This window comes from Phascolarctos cinereus, unplaced genomic scaffold, assembly GCF_003287225.1.
Source record: "Phascolarctos cinereus isolate Bilbo 61053 unplaced genomic scaffold, phaCin_HiC Scaffold_9;HRSCAF=440, whole genome shotgun sequence".
Classification (NCBI taxonomy): domain Eukaryota; kingdom Metazoa; phylum Chordata; class Mammalia; order Diprotodontia; family Phascolarctidae; genus Phascolarctos; species Phascolarctos cinereus.
In genome coordinates this window covers 53837386-53856365 of record NW_027556402.1, presented here as the reverse complement: position 1 = coordinate 53856365, position 18980 = coordinate 53837386, and the positions used below count along the sequence as shown (strand labels likewise).

The 18980-nt window shown below is 36.7% G+C and overlaps 1 protein-coding gene across 1 annotated transcript in view; it reads right to left on the bottom strand.

Moving 5' to 3' along the window:
- ANK2 (ankyrin 2) overlaps positions 1–18980 on the bottom strand; it is a 275508-nt gene that overhangs the window by 170772 nt on the left and 85756 nt on the right. The window contains 1 exon segment of the mRNA XM_078148698.1: positions 9878–9976. Within this exon segment, the coding sequence (XP_078004824.1) occupies positions 9878–9976 (99 nt within the window).

The window sequence follows — 18980 nt, the reverse complement described above, 5'->3', positions numbered from 1 at the left end:
CACTTTCATACTTCTTTTGTTTTTCAGTTGTGTCCAACTCCTCATGGCCCCATTTGGAGTTTTTTTGGCAAAGAAATTGGAGTGGTATGTCATTTCTTTCTCCAGCTCGTTTGACAGATGAGGAAACTGAGGCAAACAGGATTAAATGACTTACTGTCATCAGTGAAGGTACTGTGCTCCGTGAGCAAAGCAGAATTGAAGTAGCCCAAAAGAAATGCAAGACACACAAATTTAGAGAATCCACACCAAATGTTCACATGGACTATTTGTCCCTGACCTGTGGTAGAGCATTCCTAGCTCCTATTGATCTAATCAGCCACAATAGGACACATTAACTTGACTCTAACATAGCGAGGCCATTTTGGTTCTCTTTGAGAATAAAGGACAACAACCAGACAGTGAACAAGTACGTGCTATGTGCCTGGCACTATGTTCTAAGGACAATGAAAAATAAAAGCAAAATCCAGCACCAGCCCTGGGAGAGCTCCCCAGAGACAACAAGCAAACAACTATGTTCAAACAAGATAGATAAAGGAAAAATAGACAATAATTAACAAAGAGAAGGCACTAGAATTAAGAAGGATTGGGAAAGGCTTCCTCTAGAAGGCAGGATTTCAGAAGCCAAGAGGTAGAGATAAGGAAAGGAGCATTCCAGGGATGGGCAACAGCCAATGAAGTTGCCTAGAGGAGACAGAGGATCTTGTTTGTGGAACAGCCAGCAGGCCAGTGTCACTGGACTAAAGAGTAAACAGGAGTGTGGGGGAGTGGGGTTGTAAGGTATAAGAAGACTGGAAAGATGTAGGGGTTGGGATGGGAAAGAGGATTCCCTCCCCCTGTTGGATAGGGTGATGTAACAAAACCATCTGGTAAAAGGGCTTATACTGTAGCATCTCCCATCAGCGGTAGGCACTCTAAAATTAGCTGGAGTTGATGACAAGTTGGGACAGAGAGCAGTGGAAAACAAGGAGGAGGAAGCCGATGACATTAATGTGAGCTAGTGATTGCCCCATAATGTCAGAAGTGTGGTTCCAAGCATGTGGTCATACCCGTTAGCTGTGTGTGTGACAAGGATGGATGCCCATATGTTCATTCCTACAAAAGTTCATTCTTCACATTGAGTGTGGATATATTTATAAGACAAAGGATCCAAGATTTAGGGAGGGAGGGAATAGTCTATTATTACTTTATTTATGACGTTGCTTTTTTTTATAGACAAGTCCAAACTTTATTTAAAACTACATGTTAAGGGGCAGCTAGGTGGTGGCCCTGGAGTCAGGAGGACCTGAGTTCAAATCCGGCCTCAGACACCTAACACTTACTAGCTGTGTGACCCTGGGCAAGTCACTTAACCCCATTGCCTAAACCAAAAAAAAAAAAAAAACCCACAAAAACCCCCCTACATTTTAAACTTAAAGCAACTGAATGAAACACAATGAAAAAAAAATTATAAAAAAACAAGAGAACTTTGCCTTTTAACTAAAATGCCTTTGTTTTTTTAACTGAGTATGTCATCTGGATGACAAGTTTAAAAAGTAAGACACACTGATCGCAGCTGGTGAGCTACAAAACCACAAAGAGGATTCTGACCCATAAAATATTTAGAACCTGAGCTGGCTAACTGTGCCTAGAGGGAGAAGGGCTTTTCTTTCTAAATCATTAGTTGTTTCCACCCTTTTAATATTCAAATTAATATAGATCACCTTCTCTCAGACCAATGTATGAATTCTTGATTACACACACACATACACTTTATATAGCTCTGAGAAAGCTATGTGTTTAAGACAAGCTAGCTATTTGCAGCTAAACAGAAGAGTTTTTATATTTAGTAGCACCAACTAGAAAATTTTAAGCCAGAGAGAGAAAGAAGTTAACTTTATTTTTGTATGCATTTTGCTGGCTTTTTCCCCCCTAAGAGAAATAAAAAGCCCATCTTCACTAAGAAAAGCAGATAAATTGGCCTAGCTCTTTCTGGGGTAGTCAGGGAGACAGATGAGGTAGGTAACCATTTTGCTTTTTGTTGAAACCAGAAAAAAAAATCCTTAATTTTGTATTTTTCCCCTATCATTCTTCTTTTCATATTTCTATTAGCCCCCTACACTTGCAGATATCATGTCTTCTGACATTCCTTTTAACAAAGAAAAACAAAGATGTTTTGCCCGGAGAAGTTGCCAGAAGGTCTGCATAGAGTACAAAACTACTCCCCATAGGCACTGAGCATCAGCCAGGCACACCTGAGACTAAGAGATAGTTCCACAATGTCACCATCATGTCTATACTTTATCTCACATCATCTGGCTGTCTCAGGACTTTGTATTACATTGCCATTTTTTATGTGTGTGTGTGCAACTAGGCTAAAGTTCAGAAATCCATCTTTCTTTTTTTTTTTAAACTGACTGGCAGAATAATTCTTTAATAACCCCCTTGAATTATTTTATCAGAGGCTCCTTAAGACATGAAATGAAAATCAACCCTGATAACCTTTTTCATCAAAGCTCTCATATTTTGAGAGATTTTGGAGGTTATATCCACTTCTACCATGATAATTTTTCTTAATTTAATTGATTGAATGTTCTCGATTGACTGAATTTTAGTGGCTAATGTATACTTGGCAATTTGGAATGATGAAGAGACTGTAAGGGGAAATTTGCCGTTTGAAAATAAAATGAAGGAACTGAAGATGTTTAGCCCGAAGAAGACTTTAAGGAAGGGATAGTATTTAACCTCAACTATTTGAAGGGTTGCCACAGGGAAGATGAATTAGAGTTGTCCCATTTGGCCCTGAAGGGTGGAATTAGAACCAATGGAAGTTGTAGACACATATATTTTGGTTCTAGGACAAAGTACAAACTCCTCTGCTTGGCATTAAAAGCCATTCACAGTCATTATTCCCCTAGCCAATCAGTACTACTTGCTTTTCTCACAAACAATAGGAAAGTCAAGGGAATAAGCATTTCCTAAGTGCCAGTTAGGGCAGCCAGGTAGTGCAACGGATGGAGAGCTGGGCCTGGAATCAGGAAGACTCATCTCCCTGAGTTCAAATCTGGCCTCAGACACTTACTAGCAGTGTGACCCTGGGCAAGTCGCTTAACTCTGTTTGCCTCAGTTTCCTCATCTGTAAAATGAGCTGGAGAAGGCAATGGCAAACCACTCCAGTATCTTTGCCAAGAAAACCCCAAATGGGATCAGCAAGAGTGGGACATGACTGAAAAATGACCAAACAACAACAAAATGTTGCAGGCATAGTGCTAAGCACTTTACAAGTATTATCTCAAGTGATCCTCACAACAATCCTGCAAGAGCGTGTCAATACCACCTCTATTTTGTGGAAATTAAATCAGATAGAGGTTAAGGGTCTTCACCAGGGTTACACAATAGGTAAGATCAGTCTGCATTTAGATTTGAACTCAGGTCTTCCTGACTCCAAGCCCAGCATTCTATTCACTGCACCACCTAGCTGCATTTCCCATGCCTGTGCTCTTGGATAGGTTCTCCTCCATCCCTTGGACTGCACTATTTTCTCACCTCCATTTTTTTTTAGAATCCCTAGCTTCCTTCAAACCCCAGTTCAAATGGCACTTCTTACAAGAGACCTTCCCCAATCCCTACCCTTCCCATAACGACTCATCCACCACCCTACCTTTGCCCTGGGAAATTATCTTAAATTTTCTTTGTATGTTTTTTGTACTTATTTAAATGTGAATGTGCTATTTCCCTTCAAAGAATGTAAGTTCTTTAAGGACAGGCCCAGTTTCATTATTGCCTTTATATCTGAGGCAACTAATGTCATGCCTAGCACAAGGTGAATGCTTAAAGAGGCTTGTTGATTGAAAACAATCCAAAAAGACAAAGAGAAATCTTCCTAATTTTCAGGAGCTGTTCCAAACCATTCATTCATTCAAACAAGCATTTATGTGCCAGACACTGTCCTAAGATGCTGGGGTTACAAAAACTAAAATGAGACAGTCTCTATCTTCTTTTTCAAATGTTCGTGAGACAGACACTATTTGCCTGAAGAGTAGGGTAGATGTTAATAATAATATCTAGAATATAGAGACAACTTTAAACTTTGCAAAGCACTTTATACATGTTATTTCATCTGATTATTTATATAGGAGGTTCAGATGGAATTTAGCTAGGTAGGAGTCGGATTTTATGAAATGCAAAGTCTTTTCTAATTCTGAGATAAGATGACTCCACCTATAGCTTTTTTTTTTTGATGCTATTTCCCAGAGTCTCTGGTAGAATACAAGAGCTCTTTAAGAAACCAAGCTGGATCTTTGTAGAGCCCTCTTTAATCAAAGGATCATGAGGATTAAAGAGATCTCCCTCATTTTTAGCTTTACTGGGACTCCTACTATAGATGATGCCTTATACATTTCTACAGAATTTAGGGAAGAGATAATGAGCTAATGAGGATACAACCAAGAATGCACAAAGGGCAGTGATATGAAATACATTTGGAAATGCAGTTGGAAGTCAGATAGCGGAGAGATTTAGTTGTTGATAAAAAGATTTTGTATTATATCTTAAAGGCAGTAATGAGCCACTGGAAAAAAAAATGAATCAGGGGAGAGGTGTGTCTTAAAACTATGAATCTGACAGCTCTGCGGAAAATGAATTGGAGGGGTAAGAAACTGGAAGCAGGAAAACCAGTTGGGACTCTATGGCCACCATTCTCAAAAGAGGTGATGAGGGCTTACATTAGGATAATGGCTGAGTGAGAGGAGAGAGGGTGAGAAATGTGAGAAAGTAGAAATGGTAAGATCTAATGATTCAATAACTAAAGAGATACGGAGGGTAAATGAGAGGGAAAAGCCAAGGGATGATTCTGAGGTTACAAATCTGGATGACTAGATGTTATTAACCTTACCAGAAGTAGTAGTAGTAATGACAACTACTACAACAACAATAATAATAATTTTAGACAGCTAGGAGGTGAAGCAGGTGGAGCACTAGCTAGATTTCTTTCTTAAAAACCAGGTCTTAACCCCAATTCACTCTGACTCTCATTGATTGGGCAACAATGGATCCCAACCTAAGTATCACTCAGAGGTCTTTGTTTGGGTCCTGAGGGTTCAGAGTGAAAGTAAACAGTAATTGCTTCAGTTTGGGCCAGAAACACTCAGGATCTTCCCCTCCCAGATTGATCGTTCTGTTTATTTGTTTGGTTAGATAAAAAGGGGCATTCCTTGGCTCATTTCTAAACCTGCCTTAATCCCTGAATGGGCATTGCCTCAAAGTGAGAACTCATGAAAGATTTTAGCTTAAAAAGCCCACGGTCCCCCACTGCATCCTGGCCATCTCCAGTCTTCCTGACCTATATCTTGTCAATGGGTCCAGGTAGAAATATCTAGCATGTAACTAGTTACACTAGCACTGTAACTTGAAAGAGAGATGAGATATAGTTGTATATATAACACATACATACATATATATATATATAGAGAGAGAGAGATGTGATATAGATAGATAGATAGATAGATAGATAGATAGATAGATAGATAGATATGGGTGTGTGTATGGGTGTGTGTGCATATATATATATATATATATATATATATATATATATATGCACACACACCCATACACACACACACACCCATATATATCACACTTATATATATGTGTGTGTGCACATACACACACACACACAGATTAGACGTATGTAGATTTAGGAATGCTCATTGTACCTTCTACATAGTCTTCAATAAACCTTTATTGATAGCAATGAAATATTAGAACCAAACCCAGGTCAGTTCTGCTACTGAACGGTAAATAAAATGAAAAAAGTATCAAATCAACATTGCAAGTCAACATATGATATGAATGCACCATCAAAAACACCTATATTATTTTCTAAAAGAAAATAATCATCAAAATGGGGAGAGAAATTAAGTAGATTATGTTTAAAAGAAACACCAATCATAGGCAACTTGCTTAACTTCTCTGCATCTCAACTATTCATTTGTAACACTGAGATAATGTCTACAGTATCTATCTCCCAGAGCTGTTGTGACACTCAAATGAGTCAATGTAGTAAATCACTTTTCAAACATTAAAATACTATAGAAATCCTTGTAATGATAATTGTCATTGTCGCCTTCAACATCATCATCTTCACCACCATCATCATCCATAGTAGTGATGGTATGTTCTAAGGACCTACAAGGCCACAGTTTCCCCTGTAGCCTTTACCAACTACAGTACTGCTAAGTAATTGGCTTCTCTACAGTGAATTAAGAGAGGGACAGCTGAATGAACAGCTGAGTTTGATAGATGAATTAAAGTTGTAGGAGCCTAGGTGGTAGATGGCTTAATATACTATCCTTCTTCTCTCTACCCCACCCTCACCCAGAAACAAGGGGTGGAGTGGTGGGGGAGGGAGAAAAATTCAAATCTTGGCATAGTGACAAGTAAAAAGAAATTGAATTATATTAAGTTAATCTCCATTTGTTCACACACTCTCTCATCAATAAAAGATCACAAAGAATTTATAGGGTTACAAAGTTTCCATATCATCATACCCTAAGAATAGGAAAGAAAAATGATAAAGTTAAATGGTATAGTGGGGTCATGGCAAATGAATTCTAGCCATCCTCTCCATGAAAATCATATATATTTTTTTTTAGAGAGAGGTAGTTCAGCAAAGGGCATGTGTCTTTGGACGTGGGAAGACCTGAGTTCAAGTCCTGATTCTGAAATAGCATATATTGGCCATGTGACCATGGGCAAATCACTTAATTACTCAGTGTCCTATGGAACTAATAATATAAGTTGAAGATGATTTGTTGATATGCATTGGTGGAATACATTCCTGTACTAACAGATTCATAAGTTCAGATGGGATAAAAATATATTGTACTGATGGCAGTTGCTTTCATAAGGGGAATTGTTGCAACCATAAACCACAATTAGTTGTTACGCTTCATAATTGAAGAGGATAAAATGACATCAATATGTCAGAGTCAATGTACAGTCTGTCCAACTATTACTGGTCAGACCAATAAGATCAGAATTAGGGCTGAAGACCCGAGTATACAACACACCTGCTGCTTGAGGGGTAATGGATTTGAAATGAAAAATGAGATACATTTTTGGAGGTAATCAATGTGGAAATTTGTTTTGCTAGACTAGGTGTATAAGTTTATTGGGGTTTTCTTTTTATTGTTCAATGGGGGAGTAGAGGGAAAGATAAACACTTGCATAAATAAATAATAAATACATATAGAGAGGCAGATGATTAAGAGACAGAGAGATGAAAATTTCAGAGGTGGGAGTTCTCTTCTAGTTGGTTATAATAGAACCATATTATAAGTGTATATCAAAAAGACAAAATTTAGCCACCATTGCCCAATGGACTGTCAAAATAACAGTAGCCAAAGAAGAAAAAGTAAAGTGTAAATGAAGGATTTAAATACTAACTCAAAAATTTTTTCACAAGAAAACATGATAAGTAATCAGAATCAGAATCATATCCTTCATTTTATCTAAAAGCATTGTTATATAACTTTCAAATATAAATCACACAGAACTTTTAATTAGTAAATTATGTATAGAAAGGAAATAGTTAAGCCTCTTTGATATCATTTCATTTTTCAAGAGCAATCATCTCCATATTTCTGTGAAATATCTATTTCATAGGCCACCATGGTCAAAGAATTAATCACCTGGGGTCAACCAGGTACTCATTAGCCTCTCTGTGCTAGGCCTATCTTTGGAAATGAGCAATTAGCCTATCACTGAAGCCCAACTATAAGCCAGTTCATCTCGGTAGGTCCCCTGTCAGTTGAATTCAAACTCTAAGAAATTCTACCAATCTGGAAATGTTTCAGGTGACAGACTGGACCTACTGTTTGAGGATCAGCCTAGCTAACTACGTAAAGGGTCATCAGCAGCTGGTTGATTCCAGAGGATGAATTTTGTGGTCAAAAGTTTGAGAGCCCAGTGTCATTGCTACACCATGATGGGCCAGGACTTTTTTGGAGATAAATGGAGGCCTACCCCAGTTTTCTTCTTATTATTCATTGAAAAGTTTTTCCAATATGCAAAAACTTATCAGAAATTTTTTCATGCACTTATCCAAATTTTGACCTTTAAACAAATATTTAATTCACCATTTCGAATGAAAGTATCCCTGAAAGCAATATTTGGTTCAATTCCATAAAAATCAAGATTACATTTATATTATAGGGATGTAAAATTTTATTTACAGCATAGCTAATTTAGGGATTTTGTAAGTATCTCACTATTATAGCAGTCACCCAAGTGAGCCAATTATATTAATCAGCATTAGACTTTTGAATATTATATGTTTATATAACATCTATTTTTTATGTCTGTCTCAGATATTTTTTATCAATATTGAAATTTTTGCAGTTAGCTTTGAGCCGTTATTATTAGAGGATGAAAAGTTGAGAAAAAGATGAGAGTAAATATTTGTAGCTAAAATAATATTCAATACTCTCTAATGTGTTTCTTTTTTATTTACCCTTCAACTTAATAGCTTTGGTGGCTCTCACCTTCTCCATAAAACAAACTAAAATATACTTACTTCCAGAGATTCTTAATTGCCAAAAATAATTTGGCTCAAAGGAGCTCTAAAAGAAATGCACTTAATGTTCAGGACTGATGACCGTGTAGACCTTAATGACCACTGGTCCCTCTGGAAAAAAACCAGTAATTGGTTATTGCACCTACGGGTGTTAGATTCTACAAATGGTATATTATTGGGCTTAAAAAAGTCCTTAACATGTTTTTGCAGGAAATCTCTAATCAGATGTCTACTATCTTGCTGCCCCTGACAACTCAAAATTATTAAAGGAAGAGAATCAGATGAGTTGTCTCTGTGAAAGAATTGTCTTGAATCGTTGTAATTAAGTCAAAATATTGATTAAAAGGGAAAATACATTAATTTTCATTTCATCCTCAGAAAAGTCTTGGACAACACAAAGTAAAGACATGCCAAACCGGTACTTTGTACTGTGGCAGATCCAGGGTCCGCAGCACCAGATTTAGTATCAAAGGTCAAGATCTTTGACAATTAATACCAATGTGACCTTAGACAAGTCATTTACACTTCCTGAGTCTCAGTTTCCTCAATTGTAAAATGAAAGGTTTGGACTAGATGGCCCAGGAGGTCCCTTCCAGTTCTAAATCTATGATCTTTTGATACTTCCTCCTAAGGCCTTCCACTGATGCAGATTGCAACCCACTTTGCAGTTTCGTCCTGTGTGATCTTGATTCACATTTTCCCAGAAACTCACTACAGAGAATCTACCCAATGTGCTGGAGACTCTTCCATAGATTATTACTTGTTCTTGCTACATTAATAGTCTACTTGATTTTGTGGCCAAACACTTCTTTCAAGATAAGACACGATATGGTAAGAACATAATTTCATGTAAGAATAATTTCAGTAATTAATACTCTATTGTTCTACAAAAGTGAATCTTAGCAGGCTAATCAGACCTAAAACAAATATTTGTAGTACTATCTATGGATGACAATAAATAGCACAAATAATTAATATGCTTTTCATGATGACAAGTTTTAGGGTCAGAAGTCAGAAAGACCAGAGTTCAAATTTGGCCTCAGAAATTTACTAGCTGCATGACCCTGGGCAAGTCACTTAGCTCTGTTTGCCTCTATTTCCTCATCACAAAATGAGCTGGAAAGGAAATAGAAAATCACTCCAGTATCTTGGCCAAGAAAACCCCAAATGGGGTCACAAAGAGCTGGACACAACTGAACACAAGTGAACAACAAACTGTAGGGTGTCCCTACAGCTACAGCTACCTCTGTAGCTAAAAACTGGTGACTCATGAAAAGAATATGAAACAAAGACAAAGAGAAGCCATTAGGTCTAATCATGTTTTACCTCTGTAGCAGTGCTCTGATTAGCTCCATTTTCCAACAAATATTTCACTACATCAATGTGATTCTCTTGAGCCGCCATATATAGAGGAGTGAAGCCATTCTGAGGACAAAGAATAAAACAAATTTTAAAAATCTAGTTATTTTAATGCATTAACAAAGGTTTTTTTAAAAAAAAAAAGCTTTGTACCCCAAACTATAGACAAGAAATGAGATAAATGTGGAAAAGTATGTTTAAAAAGGTACAATTGTTCCATGTATACCTCTATGCTTGCATATACAAACTCATATAGCATAACTCTAAGCCCACTGCAAGCGAGTTAGTTTTAGCACACTCTTCTCAAGAAGGAAAAAAGAAGCGAGAAAAAACATGGTCCTTATTAGCTGTATTCATCTTGGAGTCTGAGAGTGTTTCTCTAAGATCTACATTTGTCTTCTTATTTTTATAAATAAGAGTGTTTTCCCACCCCTCCACATAATAAACCAGCAGCTCCTTCTTTCTCAGAAAGATATATAGGTAACAAATTATTACTCTTTAATACCACAATCATTACTTACCACATACAAGTCAATGAAAGGCAAAATTAATGTTTATTAAAAATAACATTTTAAATCTAGTAGAGCAGTTTACACTGAACACACTGTCATTCTTCCTAAATAAGAACACTAGTAAATTTCCTTTATTCTTAAGTGTTCTTCCATAAAATTTCCCCCAAAACTATGGGCCTTAAGTTTGGAACCAAATTCAAACTGCTTCCTACTTTTTTTTTTTTTTGGCAAAATATCATATCCTCATTCAAAAAGAGTTGACTTTACAAAAATGATTCATAGGACTCTCTGGAAACCTAATAATCCTTACCAAAAAGTACTGATGACTTAAGCATAAATAATTCAAAGACATATGGATAAAATTTCCCGTGTTATTCCCATGGGTTCACAAAATTAAGGGAAAACTCTGGCAAGTAATGAAGGTTTTTCAGAATCTAGATGGCTGGAAAAAAATAGCTTGAAATACTTTGTCAAAATGAAAATGCGTCTAGATTCACCTATTTTCTTTACCCCAAAGTAAAGAAACACAACAGGGTTTGGAATGAAATGGAGAACTCATTCAGTTGAAGAAAGAGCAGAAGGTCTGGTTATGAAGATTATTTAAAAAAAAAGGATATAAGAGAAGCTAGATGTTGAAAGAGAATATAGTCCTGTGGGGAGGAACCTGCAGCCTCGAAGCCATATGTGTGGCTTTGGGCCACATTTGAAAACCTAGGGGGCCACACGTGTCCTTGAGGCTGCACGTTTCCCACCCCTGGATTAGGCTGAGAGGTTTGGAGGTGAGAGCATTCACCTAAACCTGAGAAGTTAGAGAATGGATTAAAATAGATAGGATGAAAATAGTTAGGAGGAGGAAGAGCAGTAGCTAATAAATTAGCTAGTGAGAAATGTAAAACAAAAGGAAACAAGAACAACAAAAATCCCACCAGGTTATTTATTTAGAGAAATCTGAGAAAGTGACAGAAGGAAAGGATTAGAAAAATCCAAAAGATGGGTAAAATAAAAGTCAGTGAATATTGTGAAAAAGAATAAGTGTGTGTGAATGATGTTTGTTCACAAAGAAGAGTATAGCGATTCTGTAAGACAGTATGATCTTTTAATAGCCCAAATTAATCTGCTGCCTTGTCTTCTCTCAAAGGAGTTGTATAAACAGAATAAGAGGGAAAAATAACAGAAGTCGGCTGGTTGAGAGGGACAGAAAGTCAATGTTAGTGGGGGAGGGGAAACAAGAATCAGATCTCTCATAGGAGCACAGATTTAGAGCTGGAATGATCTTCAAAGGGCATCTAGTCTAATCCCATCAGTTTTCAGCTGAGGAAGTCCCATTTAGCAAATGACAGAGCTGAGATTTGCACCCAGGTTCTTTGACTCCAGAACCAGAGCTCTCTCTATTGGTATAAACACTGCCTTTCTCGGCAAAGACAAAATGTACAGAAAGGGTAATAAACCACACACACACACACACACACACACACACACACACACACACACACATACACACACACACACACCCCACATCTCAGTTGGATATTACCATGGCTATCACTCATAAAATGAATGATACAAAACTGGCAACACAGTTTTACTAAAAGTGACAAAAGAGAGGGAAGATGTCATTTATTTATTGTCATTGTTTAACAAGAGAAATGTCACTGGAGACCATAAAACATTTCTGCCTCTAGACAACTTGGATATGGCATGACAGTATTCTGGAAAAAAAAATCGTAAATTTTTTTATTTTATAGAACAGCATCAATCTTCACACATAGAACAAGGTACCAACATAGAATTTATTGGGATGAGTAGTTCTAGCCAGAAGTGTTGCCCAAAACACTATTTGAGGATTTGGGGCTGTTTTCCCCCCACTATTCTGGTCCTGGGCATATGAATTAAATATCCCCAGTGCTTTGAAATATATTTCTAAAAGCCATAGTAAATTCTCAATTATTTCACATGTCTTGTGTGGGGGCAATATTAAAGGAATATCAGTCTTCATGATTTAGTTAACACTGACATTAATTTTTAGGATAATTAAATAGCTATAACAGTCTTGTTTCTAGTTATGAAAATTATTGTGGCTGTATTTCAGAAGACTGCAATCCCACAAGTGTTTTAACAGGGGTGAGATGATCCGCTCGCTGCCAATAGCACTTGGAAGTTGTAGAGGTGAATCATACATCAGGGAGGGGAGGAGGATCATATGTCCTCCAACGTTCGTTCCAGCCCTAGGCATCTTTGATTCTAAGCTGAGGCTAATTAAAATTATTTCCTTAAATATAGCATCAATGCACAGCTGCAGAGCATGTAAAAGGCAATGAGTACCAATGAGTAGCTACAAAAATAAAGACCATTTTATCTGTTCTGGAGAAATAAATGGGGCAAGAAAACAAAAGATGAGATTATCCCTTTGCTTGGAACCACGGAGGCTTTTAATTAATGCACACGTGCATTTCCTCAGAGTAGCAGGAAATAATAAATGTCTGACCCCGGAAGGATGTTATCATTTACACACTGAAGGTTTCCTCCCTTCAATAGACAACATTTTACCTTGGTAACAAAATAGATAGAACTGTAACTGCTAATGGCAGGAATTCTTAACAAGTGGTCCATGGATACATTTCAGCAGGTAAGAGTATGGGAGCATGAACTTGAATGCATTTTTTTAAAAAATCTTTATTTTCATGAATTTCTAACTGAAATTGAGCATTTCCTTCAATTATTAAAATATTATTCTGAGAAGGGGTTCATAGACTCCACCAGGTTGCCAAAAGTGTTCATGATATTAAAAAGGTTATGATTCCCTAGCTAAATGTATTTCTAATATTCAAACCTGTTGTCGGAATCCCTCCATTCCCACTGCCCCAACCCAATTTCTCACATCTAAACTACTGAAAAAGACTTCTGTAATAATCTCCTTATTACTATTCTTTCCATGGTCTAGTATATCCTGCAACCCACCTCCAAAATCTTCCTAAATCATTGCTTTCAGCAACTGATTATTCTATAGCCTATCAGACCAAATTCAAATTCTTCAAGGCTCTACTTCTGTGAGTCTCACCTTATCTACATGATATTGTTTTCCTCTTCTACCCACTACTGCTTTAGCCTGAGAGTCTCACTAAGTCCCACCCTCATTCTGCCCACTCACTCCTATTTTCTGAGTATTTGCTTCTGCTATTTGTTTATCTCATATATGGCATGGTCACAAAGAAATTAAAAGCAAATGAATCACTCCCAAAGGCATAAATTCCAGCCATTATGTTTCCTTAGCACCAAGAAAGCCAAGTCACTGACCCTAGAGGGCTTACTTACCATTAAAGTTAAAACCTAAGATCTATCTGGGAAAGAAATTGTTAAAATTATGAAATTATTAATTACTGAAACAGAAATGTATTGTTTTATTAAAGAATTAATATTTTATGTGGAATGTTGTACTTTATCACTTTTCCCTTTCTTATGATACTAATCTATGTACATTGAAGAAAGGTGGCTCAGTGGTATTATTTTATTCTTTACACAAGGAAAGGTTTACTTTATATTTTTTTCTCCTTCAGACCAAATCCCTATGAGGAAACAAATAATGCAGTACCAGCCTTTTTTTTTTTTAACCATCTCTAAGTCAAGAAGTTCCTCTCTCACCGAGGGTCCTCTGAAATCCCACTCTTTTTGATAGCTGAGTGAACAGCTGCAAAGAGCCAATGAAGCAGCCCAGTAGCACTGAGGCCCACTCTGGGTTCTGGACCTTCACAAGTTAAATATAGACCATAATGGAATTGTGTTAATCCTGCTCAAAACAGGGGCACTGTTTTAATTTTCAATGATTCCCATCCTTTCCCACATAGGATTTTAAACAGCTTTGCTGCAGCCCACTCATTCCACTAGAACCATGGTCCCATAAAGGTTTTTGTAAAATTTTTTAAATGGAATGCTAACATCATCATTACCAGTTCATGTGTATTTCACAGAAAATTCATTGCTAGTTCAATTATTAGTGTTAAGCTATTTCAATAATGCAATGAAAGCACCATGCTATTTAAAATGTTAGCATAGATATCGCCTAATTAAGGCTTATGAGTTACTACAACTGTGCTCCCACCCTGCTTTCCACAACTGGGTGGATCTACTTTAATGGAGGAAAGAATGTGTTATAATTTTGTTTTTAAAGAAGTCAGTTTGGAAACAGAGCCATTAAAGCTTACACTAAACAGGGTGCAGAGTTAAGAGACTGATAAAATTCTCCTGTTGGAGGTTGGCTGCTTAACACTCCATGTAGTTGATGTTTTATTATGTATTTATGATGGAATAAAAGTGGAATCATCTTTTTGAAATGACATGACATTACATTGTATATTTATGCTGTTACAAAACTAAAACTTTTTAACATTGAACCACTTTCCAGAAATGGACAATGAACTTGACTCAATTCAACAAATATATGCTATGCAGTTGGGGGAATTACAAAATTTAGAGGTGGCATAGATCTTACCCTCATTGGAGTGATAGGGGCTAAGACCCATGAGGATATGGATAAGCTAAATATTAATACACAGTAAAGCATTGGAAAGTTGCAAAATAAAATGCTCTGTGAGATCCACAGGAGGTCATTCTCAGAAAGAGGCAATTAAAAATGCAAAAATAAAGTAGCATTGGAGTTTGGCCTTAAAGGATGGCTGTTAATTCAGAAGGTGAAGAGAAAGAGAAGAAGGGTATTGCAAGCACATAGAATGGTGCCAGCAAAAACATGGAGGTGGGAAAACTCAGTTCATGTTTGGAGGACAGCTTTCTAATTTGGAAAACATTTATAAAATGCATGGAGGAGAATAACAAAATGAGGCTCGAAAGGAAGGGCATTGGCAGATTGAAAAAGGACCTTAAATATTACCTGGTGAGACAATTGGGAATCAATGAAGATTTTTTTCCATTCTCATTTTTTATTAATTTATTTTGATTTACAATAATCACTTCCATAATCTTTTAAGTTTTAAACTTTTGTCCCCCTCCTCCCTCCCCACCTCCCCGACAGCATGCAATCTGATATAAGCTACACATATACATTCCTATTAAACATATTTTTACATTAGTGATGTTGTAAGGAAGAATTAGATCCAATAGGAGGAACCACAAGAAAGAGAAAAAACAAAACAGAAGAAAAGAATAGCAAATAGTATACTTCTATCTGCATTCAAATTCCAGAGTTCTTTCTTTGGATGTAGATAGCATTTTCCATCATGAGACCTTTGGAGATGTCTTAGATCCTTGCTGAGAAGGGCTAAGTCTATCAATGTTAGTCGTCACACAATGTGGCTGTTACTGTGTACAATGTTCTCCTGGCTCTGCTCAGCATCAGTCCATGCAAGTCTTTCCAAGTTTTTCTGAAGTCTGCTTGCTCATCATTTCTTATAGCAAAATAGTATTCCATTATATTCATATACCACAATTGATGGGCATCCTCTCAAATTCCAAATCTTTGCCATCACAAAAAAGAGCTGCTATACATATTTTTGTACATGTGGGTCATTTTTCCATTTGTATGATCTCTTTGGGATACAGCCCTAGAAGTGCTATTGCTGGGTCAAAGGGTATGCACATTTTTATAGCTTTTTGTTCCAAATTGCTCTCCAAAATCATTGGATCATTTCACAACTCCACCAACAATGAATTAGTATTCTAATTTTGCCGCAGCTCCAACATTTATCATTTTCCTGCTTGGTCATGTTAGTCAATCTGATAGGCGTGATGTGGTACCTCAGGGTTGTTTTGATTTGCATTTCTCTAATCAACAGTGATTTAGAACATTTTTTCATATGACTACAGATTGCTTTAATTTCTTCATCTGAGAACCGCCTGCTCATATCCTTTGACCATTTATCAATTGGAGAATGGCTTGTATTCTTATTAACCTGACTTAATTCTCTGTATATTTTAGAAATGAGGTCCTTATCAGAGAGACTGGTTGTAAAAATTCTTTCCCAATTTTCTACTTTCCTTCTAATCTTGGTTGCATTGGCTTTGTTTGTGCAAAAACTTTTCAATTTAAGGTAATCAAAATTATCCATTTTGCACTTTGTAATGTTCTCAATCTGCTGTTTGGTCATGAGTTCTTCTGTTCTCCATAGAACTGATAGGTAAACTATTCCTTGCTCTCCCAGTTTGCTTATTGTATCAGCCTTTATATCTAAGTCATGAACCCATTTTGACTTTATTTTGGTATATGGTATGATGCCTAATAGATGCCTAGTTTCTGCCATACTCTTTTCTAGTTTTCCCAGCAGTTTTTGTCAAATAGTGGGTTCTTATCCCAGAAGCTGGGGAGTTTGGGCTTATCAAATAGTAGATTGCCATAGTCATTGACTACTGCGTCTTGCACATCTAACCTATTCCACCAATCCACCACTCTGTTTCTTAGCCAGTACCAAGTAGTTTTGATGATTGCTGCTTTATAATACAATTTAAGATCTGCAATGGCTAGGCCACCTTCCCCTGCATTTCTTTTCATTAGTTCCCTTGATATTCTGGGGTTTTTTTTATTCCAAATGAATCTTGTTATTATTTTTTCTAGCCCTATAAAATAATTTTTGGTAGTTTGATTGGCATGGCACTAAATAAGTAAATTAACTTAGGTAGAATTGTCATTTTTATTATATTAGCTCAGCCTATTCATGAGCAACTGATGTTTTTCCAGTTATTTAGATCTGACTTTATTTGTGTGAAAAGTGTTTTGTAATTGTGTTCATATCGTTCCTGGGTTTATTTCAGGAGGTAGACTCCTAAATATTTTATAATGTCTATAGTAATTTTAAATGGAATTTCTCTATCTCTTGCTGTTGGGCTTTGTTGGTAATACATAGAAACGCTGATGATTTATGTGGGTTTATTTTATAGCCTGCAACTTTGCTAAGGTTGTTTATTTTTTCAAGTAGTTTTTTACTTGATTCTCTAAGTATACCTTCATATCATCTGCAAAGAATGATACTTTTGTTTCTTCTTTGCCTATTCTAATACATTCAATTGCTTTTTCTTCTCTTATTGCTAAAGCTAACGTTTCCAGTACCAAATTGAACAACAGTGGTGATAATGGACATCCTTGTCTCACCTCTGATCTTATTGGAAATGCTTCCAGCTTGTCCCCATTACATATGATGCTTGCTGAAGGTTTTAGGTAGATGCTACTTATTATTTTAAGAAGACTCCATTTATTCCTATGCTTTCCAGTGCTTTTAATAGGAGTGGATGTTACATTTTGTCAAAAGTTTTTTCTGCATCTATTGAGATGATCATGTGGTTTCTGTTAGTTTTATTGTTGATATGATCAATTATGCTAATAGTCAATGAAGATTCTTGAGAGAGAGCAGTGTTATGACCATATCTTTATGTGAAATGACATCAAGATAAAGCAAGAAGCCACTGATGAACTCAAACCCTCCCTAAGTTTCATATTTTGACTGCCTTATGGTTTATACATTCCATCATAAGAGAAGAGTTACTTCCCACAATGCCAGGATACCACACAAAAGAAAAAAGTTTCCAGAACTTTCTTCCAGGACTGGTTTATGCATCCTCCTAAAATTGACCCACAGCCCAGCCCAGTCTACTCCAGAGCCTCTAAGTCAACAAACCACTCTTTGGATGCAAATGACTCTACTCATTGGTATACTATACAGTGTCTTCACATCCATCAGTCAATATTATCTTGAAGTGCTTACTGTGTGCAGAGTTATACTATAACCCTGAGGCAAATTACTTAGTCTCTCAGAGTTTTACTTTGCTTAGTAGTTGTAAAATATATGCTACTGCTTTGAAGAATGCAAGTCTGTACATTCTAAGGTATTATACAAATGCTACTGTTTAATTTATCATAGAGTTGCAGCTGAAAATTACCTTAGAGCTCATTTAGTCCAATCTATTATTTTATATATAAGGAAGCTGAGGACATCTCTTGATTCATTTCATTTGAGTTGAACGGCACTTGGTACAAGAAAGAGTTATATTCGGTGGAGGGTCAGGGAGTGTATAAATCATTAAAAGTGACAACAATGTATAAGAGTGTGTGTGTGTGTGTGTGTGTGTGTGTGTGTGTGTGTGCATCAGGAAAGGAAAGGGGAAATGGAAAGAAACTAAATCCCAAAGTGGTCAAGTCATTTACCCAAGGTCACAGAAATAGCAAATGGCAAAGTCAGGATTTGAATCCCGTTTTTCTGACTCCAAATCCAAGATCCCTTCCTTTGTACTACATTGTATAAAGCTATGGGTAAACTACAAATTTAGCTATCATCATCATCATCATACCACCAATTTGGAATCAAATGCCTCTTTCCTCTTGTACCTTATCTGCCACCTAACTGGACAACATGCTATTATTACCTAATCACACCCTATAGTTTCCTACCTCTGTGCATTTGCTCTCACTGAACCTTCTACTTAAATGCCCTACTTTATCCAGATCCACTAAACTACTTCCTACCCATTTTTCAAATCTGCTACCTCTTCCACAAAGGCTTCCTTGATCTCCTTAGCTAGAATTGCTCTCTCCAGTTTCTGGACCAACACGGCATGTATTA